Raw genomic sequence first — 22198 nt, forward strand, 5'->3', positions numbered from 1 at the left:
AGTTTTTCAGTAGTTTGCTAGTTCTAATCCAGGTTAGGGTAAGCAAAAGTGATGTAATTCCTGGTAAACAGAGGTCCATGTGACACAAACCACACCTGGGATTATGGCAATCTTCACAGCAATCTTATCAGACACAGTAAAAATGAAATAAAATCAGAGTCTAAACTACCCTCTTGCACCTAGCTGGGCCTTTCACATCTAAGTTGAAGTATGTTGGCAGGGCATTGTGAGGAAACTTGTTCTGACATTGCCCTGCTGTACCTTTTCTGTGAACAGATAGAGAACTTCAGTCTCTAGCATTGTCAGCACAGAACATCTTCTTTCACACATGAAATTCAACCCGAAAGTGAAAACAAGTTTTTTTTTTTTAAAGAATGTACTAAAAGGAAGTAAAGGTGATAATAGGACTTTTTGAAAACAATGAACAATATGTGAAAGCAGAATCATATGTGACAAGTACAACAGAAAAACAAGAAGCATCAAAATATTACTTAAAAATATAAATTTGCAGCCAATAACAGCAAGTACAGGAAGCAGGTGGGGATTTAGACAATAGAATTAACCAACCTCCTCCAAAACCACTGCTGGTAGCATAGAGCTACGGAATGTAGTGACGGTAACCATAACATTGCAATTCTTATCAAGTCCAAACTGAGAGAGGAGCTTCTTAAATCATGGATATATTTAATCTACTAAAGACCACATTATGCCTAGCTGCCCGCTGGGTGCACTAAGGGCCCAAAGTAGCCTCCTCCTCTCTTGCTGGGGATAAGTGCATTTGCTGTGCCTTCCAGAGCATAGGAATTACTGCAGTCTAGCACCTTTTGGGGCACAAAACACCCCAGAGAGGATGGGGAGAAGTCAGGGTCAGGGCTCCACCTCACCCTCAACACTGAGCAGTGGAGGTGTCTGGCCCTGAAGGGGATTGGGCTGGGGGGCAGGAAGAGTAGTGCAATACACACCAAAGGGATGTCACCAAGGGCATGTTCCCATGAGGGCCAAAGGACAGAGTGATTCTGCCTATTGCTGCATATCTGCATATTGCTCTCTCCTTCTCAAATTGGACCTCTGCCATGCTCGCACTACAGGGACAAATGGATGGATACCGTAGAGAGGAGAGATGTGTGAGAGTCAATTGTCTTTTGTCTGCTCCCATCAATCCTGGTTATTTAAAATATGCTAAGCAGGAAAGCTAACCTCCTCATTTCTAAATAACTGGTAAATGCACTTAGTCATTCTGTACTTCTTACTCAGAGCATAATGGCATTTTCATTTGCTCATCTGTATAACTACTGTACACACAATTAGCTCAAAAATGGCAATACATTTTAGTTCAAAATTGTATTAAAGTAGGTCTTGTCAGATATTTGTGCACTAAGATTTTCTCTATTCGGTATGTAGCTACCTAGTATAATGAGGCAGGGGCAAAGTAATCCTGGTCCATTTGTTGAATGTGTCTGATACCAGAATCCTTTGGAGATGGTACTTGTTGCATTCTACGTTACTAGGCAGGCAGTCTTGCAGTACTGGGTGCCATGTCAATCCGAGATTCACTGAATATTCCAGCTCAATAGCTAAAAATTGAAAGATAATAAATTAGTTAATATAGAAACTTGTATGCTTAAGTGAATATGTTGTACCAAACGGGTGACCACAGAAGACTTCATTGCTGTCCCTATATTTATCTTGACAACTCAGAAGTTTACAGTTGCAACAGGGGAAGTTTCCAGATTCTCTGACACCAAAAACACAGGCTTGCTCTTGAGCTAAAGAGGAACCTCTGTTAACTGGTAGCATTACAGGACCTATGACACACAGTTGAGCAGTTCTGATTCTACCCAGTAGAAGCCAGAAGAGCATCTCTACACTAGCCACTTCATTAGAATATCTTACATGAAACTCTTTTTAACTGAGTTTTTCACCTAGTGATGTTGTTTTCAGTTATATATTTCATTATCTAGCCATATCAAATTGACAAATACATTCAAATACAGCAAAAATCAGCAATTAAACTTATTTTAAGCTTATTGCTTATAAACTTTCATAATAAAAATAATGGGTAATCAAACTGGATAAAAACTTCAATTTATTCCCTCATAATGTCTGCAAAAAAGTTTAAGTAACAATAAGCACAGACCATAAACTTTAAATAAATGTTCCAGCTGCCAGGCATTCTGGCTGTATGGAACACTGAGTGATTGGTGGTTACAGTTACATTAGTGATAATTCTGCTTATCTTTTTTGATTCTGCTTCCCTTAATAATCCTGAATAACCCTCAATCACACAATCAGTCCCACTCAATGTCTGAGCTCAGAACTGACCATTATATAAATAAAAGGATAAGTTGGCACAAGTAGTTTTTAACATTAATTTTTCATCAAAATGAAGTCCTTCCTCTATCAGGACTAGAAGCACATAATTAGCTAGTGTCCTGCCTAACTGGATATTCAATTAAATAAAGTTAAGGGCAAAACAATAAAACAAAGGAAATTCTTACCTGGCAAGAAATAACTAATCTGTCAAAACACTCTTACTCTTAATGGGGATGACCTAAGGGATGCTGTAGTGGCTTTAACACCATATGGAACAAAATTATTATGCATGGGGCAGTAGCTAATTTCCAGGTTTAAATATCTTGATTACTTCCATAAATTTCAGAATAACAAAATCAGCTAATCTACTTTAGGGATTTACTGGAAATCCAGTCTCCGTTTTTATGCAAAATCCCACAGGAATTGCCAGAAGCTCAATGAAATTATATATATTACATTAAAAAAATGAAATTAAAAGAATGTTATGTAGGTTGCAAAGTCAAACACACAAAAGTTATGAAATGCCAGTATTTAATTCTTTGTTGTGCATACGCATTATGACACAGTTTTTAATTATGTAGTCACACTATTTTTTCCATAGGAGCCATACCTCATTCACTGCATAGAATTATACAGGTATGAAACCTCTAAAACATGTTCAGGATTTCATGTAAATGATGATAATAAAAAACCCTTTGTGCCTGATTATGATCTAATTTGCATCAGGTTTATATCACTGTATTCCTGATTTATATTGGTGCAAGTGAGATCAGAATTATGACGTTCTCTGCATTTGCACTAAGCACATCATTTTTAAGCATAGTCTATTGTGCAATTGTGGAGGATGTGAAGCTATGAAACAAGAGATTTATGCTGGAAACATCAAGTTACTTGGCATTAGACATGTATTATCTAGAGTTGAGAGCAATGTTACCACAAGGAATGGATGTGCTGAACTATTAGACTGCATCTACATTTGGGATTTATTAACCTGTCTAAATGAATTAAACTGAAACTTGAATTCTTATAAACTACATCTTAAATGCTTGTAAAGCACACAAGGAAAAAAATCAGTGCATACAATCATGCACATTCCAAACCTTTTGGGTTGTCTCAGCCTCCAGACACCAACAATAAATGCTGAAGTTGCAATTTCCTTACAGAAAACTATTTTCCCTGTTTTTTTCTGTACTTTAGTATAGTAGACAGCTGAAACAGAAAATAAGTAGCAATATTTTCCTATATAAAAGGAAAACAGAAAGTATATGATTTATGAAGAAGACCTCACCATAACAGGAGTCAGTGACAGAGCAGGACGCTGCAAAGTCTATTTGTATGAAAGAGTCCTCATTAACCACAATATCAGTGGTTACAACATAACGGGTGCTAGCTTTCTCGATGAAAACCAGTGCATTCCCAATAGAACCACAGACTGGCATCTTTGTTCCACCTGGATGGAGAAGCCACTTTCTGCTATCCAGTGTGGTAAAATCATCTTCTATTACTGTGTTACCAGAAATATTTCCACCAATAAGAATCTGAAACATGAAAATAGGGGTTTGTTTACTTTATGTAAAGAAAATATAAAGTTCAGAAGTTTTTACAGACTCATAGGACTTTCATAGAATCCTAGAGCTGGAACATAAGAACAGCCATACTTGGTCAGACCAAAGGTCCATCTAGTTCAGTATCCTGTCTTCTGACAGTGGACAATGTCAGATGCTTCAGAGAGAATGAACAGAACAGACAATCATTGAATGAACCATCCCCGTCATTCACTCCCAGATTCTGCCCATCAGAGGCTAGGGACATCTAAGTCAGTGGCTCTCAATGAAGGGTCCGGGACCCCCTTGGGGACCGTGGGTAGGTTTCAGGAGGGCCATCAAGCAGGGGCAGCATTAGACTTGCTGGGGCCCAGGGTAGAAAGTTGAAGCCCCACTGCATGGGGCTGAAGTCCAGGGCCCTGAGCCCTGCCACCTGGGGCTGAAGCCAAAGCTGAGCAATGTAGCTTTGGTATGGGGACCTAAGCATGCTGGGGGCCCTCAGAAAGAAAAAGGTTGAGAACCTCTGACCTAGAGAATAGGGTTGCATCCCTGACTCTCTGGCTAATAGCCATTAATAGACCGATCTTCCAGGAAATTATCTAATTCTTTTTTGAACCCAGTTCTAGTTTTGGCCTTCACAACATCCCATGGCAAAGAGTTCCACAGGTTGACTGTGTGTTGCGTGAAGAAGTATTTCCTTTTGTTTGTTTTAGACCTGCTCCCTATTAATTTCCATGGGTGACCCCTGATTCTTGTGTTATGGGAAGGAGTAAATAACACTTCCTTATTTACTTTCTCCACACTAGTTATGATTTTATAGACCTCTATCATCTCTCATCCAAGCTGAAAAGTCCCAGTCTTTTTAATCTCACCTTGCATGGAAGCTGTTCCATACCTTTAATCATTTTTTTGGTCCTTCTTTGTACCTTTTCAAATTCTAATATATTTTTTTAGAGATGGTGCAACCAGAACTGCACGCAGTATTCAAGATATGGGTCTACCATGGATTTGTATAGTGGCATTATGATATTTTCTGTCTTATTATCTATCCGTTTCCTAATGGTTCCTAACTTTGCTGCAGCACATTTAGCAGATGTTTTCAGAGAACTATCCACAATGACTCCAAGATCTCTTTCTTGAGTGGTAACAGCTGATTTAGAACCCATCATTTTGTATGTATAGCTGGGATTATGTTTTCCAATGGACATTAATTTGCACTGGTCAACTCTGAATTTCATCTGCCATTTTGTTGCCCAGTCACCTAGTTTTGTGAGATCCCTTTGTAGCTCTTCGCAGTCTGCTTTGGACTTAACTCTCTTGATAGTCTAGTCCATGCTCTGCTAGTATAGGATTATTCTATATTCCCCAGTGCTTGATTTTATCTGAATTTTCCAAAAAGGGATAGAAATTTACATTGTACAGACAGGTTATGGGAAAAGGGAGTAACTCAAAGGAGTCTATGCTGAAAAAGTACCCATGCAAAAGGAGGAGAGGAAAAAAATAAATGCAGACATAGGGCTTGATCTTGTAAACACTTGCACACATGGGTAACTATATTCATATGAATAGTCCACTGAACTACTGACTCATGAAGTAAAATTACTCACATGCGTAAGTATCTGCAGGGTCATGCCCACAGCAATTATTTTCTTGTTAACTGTTTAAGTGCAGTACAACTTTATGCATTTTGATTGGAATTCTGACTCTTCTGAAGTCATTGGGAGTTCTGTCATTGATTTCAGTAGGGTCAGGATTTCACCGTTGGTTTCCAGTCAACATGAAATTCATTATTTATCTTTTTTTCTGAATTCAGTTTAAAATTGTGTGTTCTGACAATGGTTAAATAATTGTGAGGACCTAGGAATTAAAAGTTGTTCTCTCCTTTAAAGGAAGGAAAGGAAAGAAGTTTTGCAATATTGATATTTGAGAAGGCTGAAAATTCAGTATCTGGGAATTTCAGAGATGGCCTGAGCTAACAATGATAAAAAATGTACACAAATATTTTACAATATTGGCCCCAAACAATGCAATAACATAACTGTTAGACGTAGAGCCAGAGTCTCCTCCACTTACACTTGTTTTACATGACTGTGACACCAGTGACTTTAGGAGAGTTACTCCAGATTTATACCAATGTTCATGTAAAGAATATTTTTGATACCTAGTGTAGAATAATGTATAGAGGGAAACCCCAATCCTGAATACTCCCAAACTTTCAATATGCTCAGAATTGGAAGATGGATCCAGATCTAAGTTTTGCAAGTAGCTCATCTCTTTATGTGCCAAACCAAACTTCTACCTGCACCTCTTGATTTTCTGAGTTTCCCAGGTTAGATCCAGATATGTATTTTCCACATAAAGCCCATCTCTAATCTTCACCTGTTTTTTTTTTACAAGTTGACATTATCCATATGTCAAAGCCCTATCTAATTCTGATATGGATATCCTCAGCCAACACAAGAGCTGCATATTAGAAACAAAAAAGCTCTTACATATTAAGTTTGATCAACAATTTTGCTGTATTTCTGTCTTTCGGAAATATCATCCTAAAGATTTTCTAGGTACAGCTGGTAAAGGAACAGATATAAAACACAGTGGAAATATTAAGATTGATGGCAATGTGAGGTAATACTGTAAAGCACAAAAGATTAATTACCTGATCAATTACCCATGGGCTGTAAAAATGCCCATTCTCAGATGGTTGCCACCAGCGGAGACGAGTGGAGCTGGAACGGGCCTTCAAGGGAATTTCCAGAGCGATATATCGGCCTACATTGCTTGAATTGCTGAAGAGGAATTCCTGCAGCAGGCTCCATGTGAGGCCCCCATTGAGTGAATACTGCAAAAGCACAGGTTGGCTTCTGGGGTCTGGAACCCCCTTACCGCATCCCAGTCTCATGAAGAACTGCACAAATCTAACACCGGTAACAATTACTGTAAAACATTTCTTCATAGAAAACTCTGTATAATCAGTTAAGGACTAGAGGGAACTCAGCACTCGTCCAATCAGTTTTGGTTTTTATTGCAGGGGATAATATTTAACAAATATTCTAATTACAGAGACAGTGTCTGTACATACAAAAATATCTGCCAGCTCCTCCATAAAGCAAATGGTCACATTTTTTGTTTCTTTTCTAGTATTCTTGGTAGAAGGAAGACTCCACTTTAGGAGAGATCTAGTGTTTCCCTCTCCACAGGTCATAGAGACTAAAGCAGACAGTAGTGGTGGTGATACATTTGATTTGTGTGTGGAGAGGTGCTAGGTATATGGAGTTAAACAAAGCTATTCATTTCTGTGCAAAACTGATATTTTTGCAAATATCAGCAAATTTGACCCAGAGTGAAATTTTACCCTTTCAGCCTGTTGGCATGGAGTTTAATGGTCAAAATAGCAGCCCATGGCCCTAGGGAGAGAGCATGATTTTTTTTATGCATTTGCTCTATGGCAAAAATTCACCAAGTCTTGTTACTTTGACAAAAACAGAGAAAAACTGGCAGTGAAAACAAAGAATGTATAACTTCCGAGCTGATGAAAAAAGGGATGTTTTTGTTCATTTAGTCAGATATGAAAATTTAGTCTAAAAGTCACACTGCTTTAAATATACTGGGGGAAATCCTTGTCTCTTTGAAGTCAAAAGCAAAACTCCCATTGACCTCAATGGGTACAGTATTTCAAGCACATTCTAATGACCTGTATGAAATTAGTATGAAATTAGGGAATCCTTCCTTTTGAGGTACCACAGCGATGTTTGAACAGGTACATCAACTCCATGTAGTACCCCAAGAATTGCTGAGGACTGATTCAGTTATGATCCTATAATATTTTATATTAATTAATCCACACTATCATGCTCCATCTCTTACTGTTTTGTTTCGTAGAGTTTCAGGTTTTTTGGTACCCATGTAAAATGAGATATATGCACATTAACTTTTTTAGCATATGGAATTTAACTTCTGGAGATAGGATACTGAGCTACGTGGATTGTTGATTTGATCTTGCATGGCAATTTCTACAGTTCCTAACTGCTGTGTATCGTAGGCTAGCACAGCCAGAATTACCAGTCTATTTTTTTCAGAGAATCCCTCATGAGAAAGTACATGGCTTTTAGCATGGTTACTGACCCCACTGCTCCTACGTTTACACTCGATATTCCTTTTATAAGATCTATTGGTGATTCCCAATCTCAGAGGGCAAAATTAATGCCTGACTTCAGAGGACACAGAACCTAATGACTTCAGTGGGACTTGGCTCAGTTATATCAGGGATGAATTTGGTCCAGAGTTTAGCAGGAGGCCTAAGAAGCTAACCTGGAAATTAATTAACTACAATAATAGTGGAATGCTAGAGAATAGTCATCCAAAATGACTTTGCAGTCTACACTGTTGTTTTATCCACAGAAGAGAAGAAAAGATAGTTATTTGCTGACTTTTCCTACTGAAGACACAAGCAATTAAATATGAGGTCCTGTTTTTTCTTTCCATTTTTGTTAGCATGGCATTCATTTATCTTCAGTCTTCGAGAAAATTGGGATTTTACATAGAATACCTTGAGGTCAATGTATGCAAATCCAGCTACAGCTTACCAAAGAGAAGAGATAAATGACAATGCTTTGAACACAAGAGAGAAGGAAAACACATTGTGGATTAGTCTAATGGAGCATCATACAAGGACTCTTGTATCTTTTGTGAAATAGTGTTGTTAATTTTAGAACAGCCTAGAAAATCAAATTACTGAAAAAGTACTGATGTCTTCGGCTACCAAGCTGTAAAACCCCATTTGTCTTGCTTTGAGGAACCTTGGAATATAAATATAAATGTGATGACACTTTAGTGATGGTTCATCTACAGAAATGGGTTATTGTTTCTCTGAAAAATGTATAAATTAAGCATTACTGTAGACTAAGAAAATGAGCAATGAAATCATCATTTTAAGCTTTTATGTTAATGAGGACTACAAGCCAAAAAGAGCTAACATGCATGTTAAAACATGCTTTATGTAGTGTTAAATAAGTCTTGCATTAGGAGTTTTTTGTTTACTAAGGGTCAGTGAACAAATCTGTGCAAAAATACAACATTTCAGAGGTAAAAAGTATTAAGGATAATAGGCTATGATAATGAATAAGTCAAAAGACAATGATTGTTCAATGGTTTGCAAACAATTAGGACACAGCTTGATTTTGCATTGGTTTACCGTTTTTTCCCCACTTGCTTAATATTTTAGACATGTCCTGCTATCAGATATGTTCTCTGCAGGCCATAATGACAAGAGATATTCTCTAAATACATTAATTTTTTTTTTAATGTAACTGTGATCAGTGTAGCTGGTGACAAGCTTGACTGGAAATTGTCAGTGAATTATTGGAAATAAATGTGTGCCATAAGAAGAAATTAAGCTTCAGAAAATTAAGGAATTATATGATGATGAATACAATGGCTATAATGGCAACAAATACTCCTACTTCAACAATGATTCATGATGCAACAAAACTGTAAGAGAAGCAGAGTGTCTGATATACAACAAATTTCACATTATGCATATGAGAAATGAACATATTATTGTTCATATGAATAAACTACACATTATGTTTTTTCAGATCCTGCAGTCCTCATTCTTCAAAAATGACCCCTGACTTAAATGGGAATTCCCATTGACTTAAACAGGAGTTTGGCCTGAGTAAGGACTGCAGGATATGCCCTGACATAGTTATACAAATTTGCTTTCCCCACAGAAGTATAATATAAAGAATAGTTTAGCTATTCTCTCAATGGAATCTTGAAAGTGTTTTAAAACTGTATTACCTCGCCTGTGACAAATCCAGATCTCGAGTCATCAGCATACGCAAGCCTTCTTCATTAAAGAAGAGGTTGTTTCCTCCGGACAGGATACCACATTTCCTAGATGGTTTTCCACCACTCACCATCAAGAATCTATCAGACTCTAGCTGACCTGAGTGCACAGTACATATATTTTTAGGATTTACCCTGAAACCCTCCTGGTACAACAGTATTATTTCCAAAAGAAGTAAGCTATATAAATCATTATGTTCAGAGTAAACAAATATTTGTACTAGAACTTTTTGACCTCTAACATGTTTCCTGGAAAACTTCTACGGAACAAAACTTACTAAAATATAAAAACGTAACTCTGAAACTTAAGGTTTTCATCTCCATTCATTCAAAGGAGATTCTGATTGCTTTCCTATGCTTTTATTTGGATTACATAAAAATACCCAACTATGTAAGGAAACAGCTCAGTGTTATCTCCAAGTTGCAGTTAGCAGTTAGTTCAGTTTGAAATAAATAATTACAAGTATTATGGGAGGAATTTGACTCTAAGACACTATTTTGTCCAAAATTAGTACTTTCAGTTATGTTTGTTTACAGAGTAGCTTATACTTTACTTTTTGTTGTGGGAAGTGAGGGGTTTTGAGGAATGTGACATGAAATTCTTTCTCCTGCTGCTTGATCCACCATGGCTCCTTAGTCTGCGGTATTTGCTCAGCTGCAGCCCTAATTCACCACCATTTGTGTGTCAGAGGAAGCTGGCATAAAAGGGAGACTGGGTGGCAGTGCAGTGACATGGGTAGAAATGGAAGTTGCATGGGTAGCAATGGAGGGTTCCAATGTATTGAAAGTGTTGCTTTGTGCCCCTCATTTCAGGGGTTGGCGCCTCCCATTTGGAAGTTTTTTGCCTCTCCTATCAGTGTCAGGAAGCTGAGAGGTATGGTCTGGTTTTCAAAGGCTGAGTAACTTTGAAATACTTAGGACTTTATTCCAGATTCCCTGTGTGGCAGAACAATCCTCTGCCAGTAGGCAAACTGTTCATCCCATTCTCTATTATTCTACTTATCTGAGAGGATGAACTAAAAGTAAAATTACTTCAAAACCAGACAAAATATTCATTTATTCACAACTTTCAGTGATTTAACTTAAGAGCTATTCCTTGCCAGAAATTCCATGTGCTCATTACTATGATAAAATGAAGTGCTTCTCTAGATGTAGAGTTTTGGAATCATAGACCCATGCATCTGTTCTGGGGCAGAATGTATGCTTTTATCATCATAGGTCAGTAAATAGAAAAAGGTGTCTAGATAAATACTGTAGGAATCATCAAATGATCATAAATATTGTTTAAGGCTCAAATCCTGATCACTTCACTCATGTGAACAGTCACACTGACGTCATTGGAACTAACATGCATGAGGAAGGTCAGCAGGATTTGGCAATAAGAAGTCTGATCTCTCTAACCATAGGTTCTATGAAGGATGGTAGCTAAAAATCATTATGAAGAGTTCATATAAAAAAGAAATACCTTCAAAATCGTCCTTGAGAAAGTCTGAATTCATGGTGCTTATTTTACACGTTGGCCCAGAATACCCTGGATCACAGATACACTTAGTTCCATTGATACAGCTGCCATGCCCATTACACATCTCTTCACATTGTGGGCCAATGTATACATTATCAATGGCCCAAGTCACGGGCTGAGACCCAGCAGGATAAAATCCCTGGTACCATCTGAATCTTACTGATCTGAAACAGGTACATAGTATGTCCAGGTCAAACAATAATTAGCTGCATATGAAATTACAATGTGCTTTTTGCTAGACCTAATATTCTTCCTAAGTTTGTCCTAAAAATGGAAAGATATAGTCACTACCTTCACTATCCAGTACATCCCGCTACTCTTTCAACACAGATATATTTACAGGAAAACAGAAGGGCTTGATCCACCAGTTACATTATTTTAAAAACTTAGTTATGGACTTAAATCCTCCTTCAGACCACCAATTTTTTGGGGGTGAGGGGCTGGACTTGGATGGTTTTCTTTGCCTTTAATTTACAGACTTAGGACCAGATTGTACCACCCTTGCTTGTGTTGGACGGGATTTTAATTTACAATTAGTCACATTGATTTCAATGAGACTAGTTATGGGAAAGAAGAAATTATATGACATGTCAACAGACAGTTAACTTGGCTTTATACTATTTAATCCTAAAAAAACAAAACAGAACCCCCCCCCCCAACATGTTGCAAGATGTTAATTTAAATTGTAAACTCCTTGGGGGTGTGGATCTGTCATTTTTAATTTGTCTTCTAAGTGCTATGCGCCTCTGTGCTGCATATAAATAATAACAGACCAAGGGAAAGGAGGGGTAACAAATTGAACAAGCAGAAAACTGCTCTTCAGAGATCAGTTTAAAATCACTCCCTGCCCCTTCCCTCAAAAACAAGAAAACCTTGAAAAGGAGAGAGAAAACAGAAAACGCTGATGAAGAAGCACTTAACTATGTTGTGGACTTTCTTTAATATATACCCTTCTAAACCATTTCTAAATTCAGCTGCTGAATCAGCTGCATAAACAGTAGCACATGTCTGGTGAACAGGTACTTTGGCTTTTATTTGCCATTGAATAGCAATTTTGGGGAGTGATTCAGAGAATAAGAGATACCAACAACTGATTCATAGAAAGGGCGCCAATAATCATTCCTCCCGTAGTCAGTAAAATGAATTGACTTTATTGCCTCCTCAGTTATCTTCTGATTCACAACTACAGTGTCCAGGGAGTGTTTTAGAGACTAATTTTTAAAATGAAAATTCCATCCATTGTGCTCAACCCACCAACATGAAAATTCAAAAAGACCAGGAATAGTTCTCACTATCAATAAAATGTGACATACGCTTGAAACAGAGGGTGAAATTCTGGCCCCACTGAAGTCAATGGGAGTTTTGCCATTCACTTCGCTGGGGTCCGGATTTCACACAGAGTACGCAACTGCAACTGGCTATTCTTAGTTTACTGCTAGAGGTGCCCATCTGCTGAGGAAGCACATCAATTTCTGACAGAGGGAGCCTAATGTAAGAAACTAAAAATGTCTTCAAATTGCTTTAATATTGGTTTAACCTCTAGAAAGTACAGGTGGATGAGAGAATGTCTGTTTTAGAGTAAACAGGTGGGTCAGTCTGGGGGAGCTAGTCGGAACTTTAGGAAGGTATCTGGATGCTGGAAGGTTGGAATTCTGTCTGGATCAAATCCCATCTCACCTCCTTGGTGACAGAAATTCACAACATGCACTACTCCCCATGAAACCCATTTTCTTGCTGCCGATTTATGACCCAACTATTCAAGGTGAGGTGCATGCCTACTGGTTTGGGAAAGGAACTGACGGGAACCTGGACTGGCCATCAGCCTGGAGGGCAGGAAAATGAGAAAGAGAGACCCAGAAAGAAAGGGGTCAGGTGGGATCTACTTGGCAGGTTTGTGGGAGGGCAAATGACATGGGAATGTGTATATTCAGATCTCTGGTTGGAAGGGAGGGATCAGAGCTTGGGGAAAAAGTCAGGCAAATCTGGGACAGATGAGCTGCTGAGGACTTTTCTCTGTTTCCTGTGTTAGTCATAAAAACTGAATGCTCATGCCTAAAACTTAAACATTTTGTTTAATTACTATACATGAATGTTTTTCAATCTCAATTCTATTATATTATATTACATAGGATCGGACTCTCCTAATTCCAGTGCCACAATGAGGTCACTTGTTTAATGGGATGGCCATTACCCACAGCAGATCCAGAAATCCAGCCTGCAGTTATACAGTTTATTTTCATTCATATACAGGTCACAATTTAATCCATGGTGAGAACTGAGAAGCTCTCCTTTTGGTGAACTGGATTGAGAATAATACTTGGAGGTTTCTTTGACAAAGGAGACTATACTGTTTTACATTTAAAATAATATGTAATAAAAATCCTGTGAACAGAAATTACCTTCCTTTGCTAGATATTTATGACTATTTCACTTGTCCTGAAATAGGAACTACAATAAGTTTTTTGATTAACTGATAGTAAGGCTTAGTTTCACTATACTCTGTATCTTCTGAGGAAATGCTCATTTCAAGCTCTATGCAAGAATGCTCTAGGTGAATTACAGCAGACCTCCCTTTGCTGTACAAATCCACAGTAGGAGCATTTAGACAGTCCTGCACCGAAAAAGATGTAGGCCATTTAACACTGACTTTACTATGCAGACTCCTTTTGTCTGTAGCAATGTTCCCAATACAAGTAAATCACAAATATCTTAGTAAGCTTTAAAATAGAATCAGACATGTAGATTAATAAGAAAAGTATGTGCAGGTATACCACAGTATAGGGGCCATAATTCCAGGGACTATCAATCTTTATGCTTCAAGGCATAAAATAATAACTGTCTGGGACCAAAGGGCCACTGCCTTCAAGAGTGTACTAATATACAGTTAGTTATATTATTGAGCATTTACATACTCCTGTGAAGTATCCAAGCATTAGCCATTGTTCAAGACAAAATATTGGACTTATCTGGATGATGGGTGACTGAGGAAGTAAGATTCCTACCCCTAGCATGAGTTATGTGGATTGATGGTTCGTGAACAGGATGCTCCTGGGGGAATTCTGCACCACTGCACAATGCAGAATTTGTGCAGTATTAATGTTCTGAGCAGAATTTCATTTTCCCCTGCTGAACTGGTGCTGCAGAGCTGCTGTCCACAACGAGGGGTTGCAGGACCAACAGAGCCCATCTCGCAAATACAGGACACTGCCGGGGCGGGGAGCGGGGAGGGAAGAGGAGTGGGAGCTGGAGGATTCCAGGCAGCTGCGGTTCCCAGCTCATCCTGAAGGAAGGAGGAAGCATGCACTGCAGGAAACTCTGTACAAGCCCGGGACCCAGCGTCAGGCTGTTTCTTTTTCATAGAATATCAGAGTTGGAAGGGACCTCAGGAGGTCATCTAGTCCAACCCACTGCTCAAAGCAGGGCCAATCCCCAACTAAATCATCCCAGCCAGGACTTTGTCAAGCCTGACCTTAAAAACCTCTAAGGAAGGAGATTCCAATTTTCTGGATTCCTGGGCTCTGGAGGGCAGGGGGTGTGGATGCCTGGCTGGGGGAGCCCCATGGCTGGTCTCTGGAGAGAAGGAGTGGGTGTGGGTGTCTCAGACCAAAGAGGCAGAGTGTTCCTCCAAGATGTGCCCAGCTGGCCTGTAACATACCCAGACATAGCCACCCAACAAAAGCATAACAGAGAAACAGGAACCGGGTTGTCACAGGGGTTTCTTTAACTCTCTATTCCCGAGGGAAAAACTTTTGTTGTCAGTATTGTTACAGACATACTTGCTGACAGGTATTTTAAAATAAACTACCAAAATAATTGAAACTGGCATGATTATATTGAGTTATTTTGACAAATAAAATATGCAGAATTTTGCAGAATTTTAAAATACTGTTTGCAGAATTTTTAATTTTTTTGGCACAGAAGTGAGTAACAGGAGGCTTCATAAGGGTTCTACTTCCCCCATCCCACCTTGCATAAGTGGGCAGAGAAGGGCAGGCAGCAGCTATAATGGAAGCTTTGCTCCCTGTGCAGCACACCAACCACAAGAACTAGAACCAGCACAGTGGCAGAAGCAATCTGTGCCAGATGAAGAGCTGCCACACTTTACTTTACGCTTGGAGAAAAGGGTGAGCTAGGGAAAGAACCGTGACTCAGGGTGAGACATAACATCTCCATTTCCTCTATAAGATGTTTACTGTTTCAATAAAGCAAATTCAAATACAGAAAAAAACCTTACTAGAAGTGGAAGCCAGACACTTACCCACACAGGTGCAGTTTTCCAAAGTGGATGACCTCTCTTCTCCAGCCCTGAGCTGTACCAGCATAGTAAGTGCTGCTTGGATGATGCTCAGTGGAGCATAAGGAGCTGAGATAGCTGCTACTACTGTAGCATAGTGGAAGAAGCAGGTGCCAGGTTGCCCCTAGATCTCGTGAGAATTCAAGTTTCACTGGGTCTGCAGATGAGCTATCAGTGGTGCAGCCAATATTGATCTAGAGTAGAAAAATAAAATCACGAAGATTACACAAGGCCAAAATGTGGCATTTAGCTGCTGACCCGCATTTTGTGTGGTGCAGGGCTACATTGCCCTGGGGGAGCTCAAGGAGGAATTGCATCTCAGGGAGATATAATCCCTCCTTACGCAGCCCAGCGTGCTGGGGCACTTTTCAGGCTGTACAATGTTCTAAGATATTGCAGCCCGCTCCTTCTCTTGATACTCTGTATGCTTGTGTGTGTGTATGGTCTCAACTCAAGGCAGAGATTGCTCTTGTGTGGGGTGTACAAAAGGTGAAAGTTTCTTGTGCATTCCCCCAGAGCCGGCTCTAGCCATTTCACTGCCCCAGGCATGGCGGTACGCCGCGGGGGGCGCTCTGCTCCTTGCCAGTCCCGTGGCTCCGGTGGACCTCCTGCAGGCGTCCCTGCGGATGCTCCACCGGAGCCACGGGATCAGTGGACCCTCCGCAGGGACGCCTGCAGGAGGTCCACCGGAGCCGCCTGCCGCCCTCCCAGCAACCGGCAGAGCACCCCCTGCCGCATGCCGCCCCAAGAACGCGCTTGGCGCTCTGGGGCCTGGAGCCGGCCCTGCATTCCCCTATCATCCACCTATCGAAGGGCATGCCACAGTCCAGGCTATCTTAAAAAAATTCAACTGCTACTACTAATAAAAAAAATAATTAGATGCATTAAATATTTCTACAAGGGCAAAAACATGTTTCTGAGTAAGCAAAAGCAAAAACAACAGACCTGCTGTCCCTAGCAGTATGGCTCTAGTAGTTTGCAATATCTCTGGCAGTACTTAGTCAGAGAATGCACTAGACACGACGGCAGAGAAATGTGAATTTAAAAAAAGTAGAAATGATAATAAAATAAACATAATATGCAAACATTCATTGTTGATTAAATGATCCTTAACCTAACTGTGGTTCTCTTTACTCTCATAGGGAATTATACTATTGGAACAGATTTATACTATAGGAATTATCCCTAAAGGTATTTACTATATCATTCAAGTCTTTTGTTCAGAGTTGGTATTCTCTTTTTTGCTTATATAAAACAGTGGGGCTAGGAGGAAGTATCCAAAACACCTATGGATAGAGTAGGGTTTGGATTTGAGGCCAAAGCAGAGATGTAATTTGAGCCTGGCAGTGCCAGAATCTCTCATGCTGTTCTTGTAAGATCCTGCTGACATAGTGAACTGTAGAAATTTTATATAATTAGCAGTCCTACTAATATCCTGAAAAAATGTAATGTATAGTTTTGTGAAACATCTGAAACCTTAAGGACTTGTCTACATAGGACACTTAGGAAAATTAATCTGAATGAAATAAAGGTGTGACTTTAAAGTGGATTAGTTTAACTGCATTAAACCCTTGTCAGGATGCTCTCGTTCAGAATTAAAGTGGCTTTAATGTGGTTTCGTTTAATTCACTTTTTGGGAGTGAATTTTAATTCAGATTAATCTTCCTAAATGTCCCTGTGTAGACAAACCCTAAAATATATTTTGGCATGCCCATAATGTAAAATAATCTGATTTCCTGCCTTCCATGTGTTTGTACAAAAATATGCTTGCAGTTTAAAATCTTTTATGCCATGGTGACAGTTATAAAGATATAATAGACTGGATGGAACCAGGGTTGTTAGTACACTTGTAGGAGGAGGAAGCCTTCAAGAGTAAAATATATTGTGTTGTATTTACCATATCATATGTAAAAACTCACGTTACAGACAAAGTACAAAGCACAGATGAAAACCATTTAAATATTTTGTTTCCATTTATGTTTTTAGGGATAGTAGTTTTATTTCTAATGTACTGATACTTAACTTAAAACAAATTATTTCCGAAAGCTAGTGACATACAGCACTATGTATAAATGTTGAAAATACACCATATAAGATTGCTCCACAGTGCACATGGGACTTGTCAACCTATTATAACTAGAGAATCCACCCATCTGGAAATTAAGAGAAATGCTTGACCAGATTGAGTTCTTGTACTCTTGAGACACAGACTGAAACTTCACTGCATTATGTATAAAAGCTTCGTTTATATTAATGTCCTCAAAAACCTTAGCTGAAGGCATTTAACTTTTTTCATACAATGCCTATATCAGATCCAAAGCATGCATGTAGGTCTTTTGAGGTTAACACTCATAAGACGTGCAGTATCTCTGTGAACTCATTTTTTTGTTGTACAGGCTTTCAACCTATTTCTTAAAACAGAAAACAATTTGTGTTCCATATTTTATTAAGTGTTTGCGTGACAAATTGAAATGTGCTTTAGTACACAAACAAATTTAATTTTCTTAGAATACTCTAGGTATCATTTCAGTAACAGCTTATAATCCAAAATGATTTGTTGTTTAATGATGGAATGTGCTATGACTTGGCTAAATACTATATACATATTATATTGTATTATATAGCTTCCCGCAGCTCCCGTTGGTCAGGAACAGCAAACCGCGACCACTGGGAGCTGCAGGCAGCCGTGCCTGCAAACAGTCAATGTAAATAAACTTCCTTGCGACCTGCCAGCAGATTACCCTGATGGGCCGCATGCGGTCCATGGGCTACAGGTTGCCCACTACTGATTGAGACCATTTAGTATAAATATATATGTAGAAGTAGTTAAAAGAATTGCAAGAAAACAGAGAAAAATTGGAGAGAGAAATTTTCCATAGCTATCTGATAAAAGCCTGCTAGCTACATCCACAACAAGAATGGCTAGCAACTATTAAACCATATAAAACAGTTTACAATTATGGGAAATTATACAGATCTCTATATTTGGGCAAACACCAGAGAGGAAACAAAATACCAAAATCAAGAAAGATTAAAACTCCTCATGTAAGAAAACAGAAAGGTTACATTGTTAGGGATAAGTACCTCAAATTGGATTATGGTGTTCTCATTCACATTCAATTCCCTCGTTGTAATGGAATGTTCTCCAACTTCATTTGAAACAAATACCATAGCAGAATCTTCCTCCCTACCACAAAAAGGAAAGAGGTATTTTAGGTCTAATTTATTTTATGGCTATTTATTTCCAATTTATTGCTGAGAGGTGGATTCTTTTAATACGTACGGGGCTCCCTTTGATGAATACGGACAATAAAGCCCAATATTACCACCAGGGTAGAAAAGCCAGTTATCCTCTTTAGGTCCAAAGTCAAATGTATCCAGAAGTATAACAGAATTCTTTAGGTTGTTTCCATTAATAATGAAGTTATCTATAATCCAGATTTCTTCTTTCTTGCCTAAGAAGAAAGGGAGAATGTACTGTGTTAACTCTTACAGAAGAGAGTGAGAACAAATAACAACGGGTTAGAGTGCAAAAGTCTCACTGCATTGGTGAACAGCTGCTTTCATGAGTAGTCTGTCCCACTGACTTCACTGGGCCATATGCATGATAAAGTACTCATCAGGCTGCATCAGGGCACCACGATCTGGGCCTATCTGCCCCTAAGCATAGAGTATTCTTCCAAAATAAGAAACCTGCACAAAAGTAATGACCAACTGAAGTGTTAAAAATGGTTTTGCAAGTATCTTTCAGTAAAGTCATATTTACTTTGCAAAGTAAGCTATAATAAAAAATTCATTGAGCTAATTGTCCAAAAAGTTAAAACTGATGATTAAACGGTATACTTTGTGGATGAGTCACAAGTGACTTGAACTGAATAATCTTCCTGGGCCAACTAACAGCTCTTCAGTTCTAGTGGAATAAACACACATTTGAGAGAAAGAAAACTTTGGTGGTAGTCTCCAGACTCCCAAATAAGCGGTGGAACTCAGATATGTCACAAAGGTTATGATTAAGGCTATGATTTAGTCACAGGTATTTTCAGTAAAAGTCATATATAGGTCACAGGCAATAAACAAAAAGTCATGGCCAGTGACCTGCCCATGACTTTTACTAAAAATACCCGTAACTAAATCTTAGATGCTGGGGAAAGGGGGGTCCTCTAGTGGATGTTGCTGCTCTGGGGGTGGAGGGGAGGCAGTGTGCTCTGGAGGTTGCTACTGCTCCTGGGAGGGGGCAGCCAGGGACCCCGCTGCTGCTTCTGAGGGGGGGGTGGCCTGGGGCCCCGTCGCTGCTCTTGGGTGGAGGCGTGGCGTGGCCCAAGGCCTCACTGCTGCTACTCCAGGCAGGGGGCGGCCCATGGTCCCACTCCCACTGCTGCTGGGGGAATGGGGGGAGGGTGGCCCAGGGTGCTGCTGTAACTGCTGCTAGGGTGGGAAGGCAGCCCATGGCCAGTGGTGTATTATCACCTAGGCCAACAAGGCTTAGGCCTAAGGCGGTAAATTTGCTCATGCCCCCTCCCCGATTCCGCCTCTTCCCCAAATCCCCGGCCCGCCTCCTCCCCCAGGTGCACCTCGCTTCCCTCCTTCCACCTTCCTCCCAGGCTTGCCGCGTGAAAGCGCTGGGAGGGAGGGAGAAGTGAATAGCGGCACTCAGAGGACGCGGAGCAGAGGTGAGCTGGGGCCCATGGGAACAGGGAGTAACCTGGCTGGGAAGTGCTCCTCACCCCAATCACCTCCGCTCCACCACTGCCATCTCCCAAGCGTGCCGCAATTCCCCTTCTCCCCCATCCCTCCCAGGCTTGCTGTGCGAAAGCGCTGGGAAGGAGGGAGAAGCGAGTAGTGGTGCTCGGGGAATAGCGGAGGTGACCTGGGGCCAGTGGGTGCGGGGCGGGGGAGGGAACTGTTCCCTTCTTCAGCTCACCTTCACTCCACCTCTGCTATCCCCCAAGTGCGCCACAACTTCCCTTCTCCCCCTTCCTTCCCAGGCTTGCCGCGGGGGAGCAGAGGTGAGCTGGTGTGGGGGGCAACAAATTTGTTAATCTGCCACTGCCCATGGCATCACTGCTGCTCCCAGATTGCTGCTCCAGGGAAGCAGCCAGAATCAGCTGCCTGGGCCCTGGGGTCAGCTGCACCAGTGCTGCAGCTGCAAAAGTCATAAATCCATGACTTCCGTGACCCCATGAAAGACTTGCAGCCTTAGGGTTAGGGTTAGGCTAGAGGGTATCATTGTGATCATCTAATGTGACCTCCTGCATAACACAGACCACAAACTTCCCTGAAAGAATTCCTAGAGCATATCTTTTACAAAAAACACCCAATCTTGATTTAAAACACCACAACCTTTGATAAATTGTTCCACTGGCTGATTACTCTCACTGTTAAAAATGTATGGCTTATTTCCAGTCTGAATTTGTCTAACTTCAACTTCCTTCTGTTGGATTGCATTATACCTTTCTCTGCTAGATTGAAGAGCCCATTATTAAATGTTTGTTCCTGATGTAGGTACTTACAGATATAATCAAGTCACCTCTTAACTTCTCTTTGTTAAGCTAAATAAACTGAGCTCCTGTTACTTTAAGGCATGTTTTCTAATCTAATTATTCTTGTGCTCTTTTCTGAACCCTCTCCAATTTATCAGCATCTTTCTTGAACCATGGACAGCACAACTGAACACAGTATTCCAGCATCAGTCACACTAGTGGCAAATACAGAAGAAAAATAATGTCTCTACTCCTATTTGAAATTCCCATTTATGCATCCAAGGATTGAATTAGCCTTTAGGCCATCATGTTTCATTGGAAGCTTGTGTTCAACTGATTATCCATCATAACTCCCAAATCTTTTTCAGAGTCACTGCTTCCCAGGATAGAGTCCCCCATCCTGTAAGTATGGCCTTCTTTCTTTGTTGCTTGCTGTATACATTTCCATGCTTTTGAGCTGGGTAGGATGGCTCTTCTGCACAATTGCCTCTTTTTAGATAATCCACAAATTGAGTTTGATGTTATCAGAGAGGAGGCTGCAGGGCCTTCTCTCTAGGATATTTCCTATTTAAGGATACTGTCTGAAAGGGAGGATGTCATTAAATATTTGCAGGAAATCCACCAGAAGATGAACTGGGGGAGGACTATTAGGACTTGGTCTGAATTGGCTTTTAGATAGTTAAGTCAACCAATGGTGAGCTAGAAACAACAAAAAGCCATGTATATAAACAAGAAACCAAACCACCTGAAATAAAACAATTGTTGTATTATTGTGTTTAAATTACCACTAGAATTTTTCAGTGCTTTGATGTCAACATCACGCTATGAATCCTTTGTGGGGTCACTAAGATATTTTTTCTTCATCAGATGTATATCCTAAACTCAGTAGGAACAGACAACATCCCTTTGGATTTATATACTGCTTTGAAGTTTACCTTTCTACTTTAACTACTTTTACACCAATGACTCTGTCAAAATAGCCAGAGTCAGATAAAGGGTGCTTAGTGTAAATGATCAGGGCTATTAAGAATAATGAGACAGACCTTAACAAATTTAATTTTATAGATTACATTTCTAAACTCCCCTAAGGACCAAATCCTGCTAATTTTATGCAAGTAGTCCCAGTGATATTAAATTACATACTTTTATTTTAAAACATCCACCAGTAATACGGAAACTGCATGCATAAAAAGTACAA

At 39.9% G+C, this 22198-nt stretch overlaps 2 protein-coding genes across 2 annotated transcripts in view; one reads left to right on the plus strand and one right to left on the minus strand.

The window, feature by feature from the left end:
- PMPCB (peptidase, mitochondrial processing subunit beta) overlaps window positions 1–22198 on the plus strand; it is a 267948-nt gene that overhangs the window by 197410 nt on the left and 48340 nt on the right. The window lies entirely within an intron of this gene.
- Window positions 1–22198, minus strand: part of RELN (reelin) — a 468247-nt gene that overhangs the window by 47909 nt on the left and 398140 nt on the right. The window contains exons 39-46 of the mRNA XM_032796143.2: window positions 18804–18975; window positions 18605–18707; window positions 15485–15714; window positions 11170–11390; window positions 9657–9804; window positions 6514–6772; window positions 3602–3851; window positions 1406–1574 (exon numbers count right to left, since the gene is read on the minus strand). Of these exons, the coding sequence (XP_032652034.1) occupies window positions 1406–1574; window positions 3602–3851; window positions 6514–6772; window positions 9657–9804; window positions 11170–11390; window positions 15485–15714; window positions 18605–18707; window positions 18804–18975 (1552 nt within the window). The remainder of the gene's footprint in view (window positions 1–1405; window positions 1575–3601; window positions 3852–6513; window positions 6773–9656; window positions 9805–11169; window positions 11391–15484; window positions 15715–18604; window positions 18708–18803; window positions 18976–22198) is intronic.

Source organism: Chelonoidis abingdonii, chromosome 1, assembly GCF_003597395.2.
Source record: "Chelonoidis abingdonii isolate Lonesome George chromosome 1, CheloAbing_2.0, whole genome shotgun sequence".
Taxonomy (NCBI): domain Eukaryota; kingdom Metazoa; phylum Chordata; order Testudines; family Testudinidae; genus Chelonoidis; species Chelonoidis abingdonii.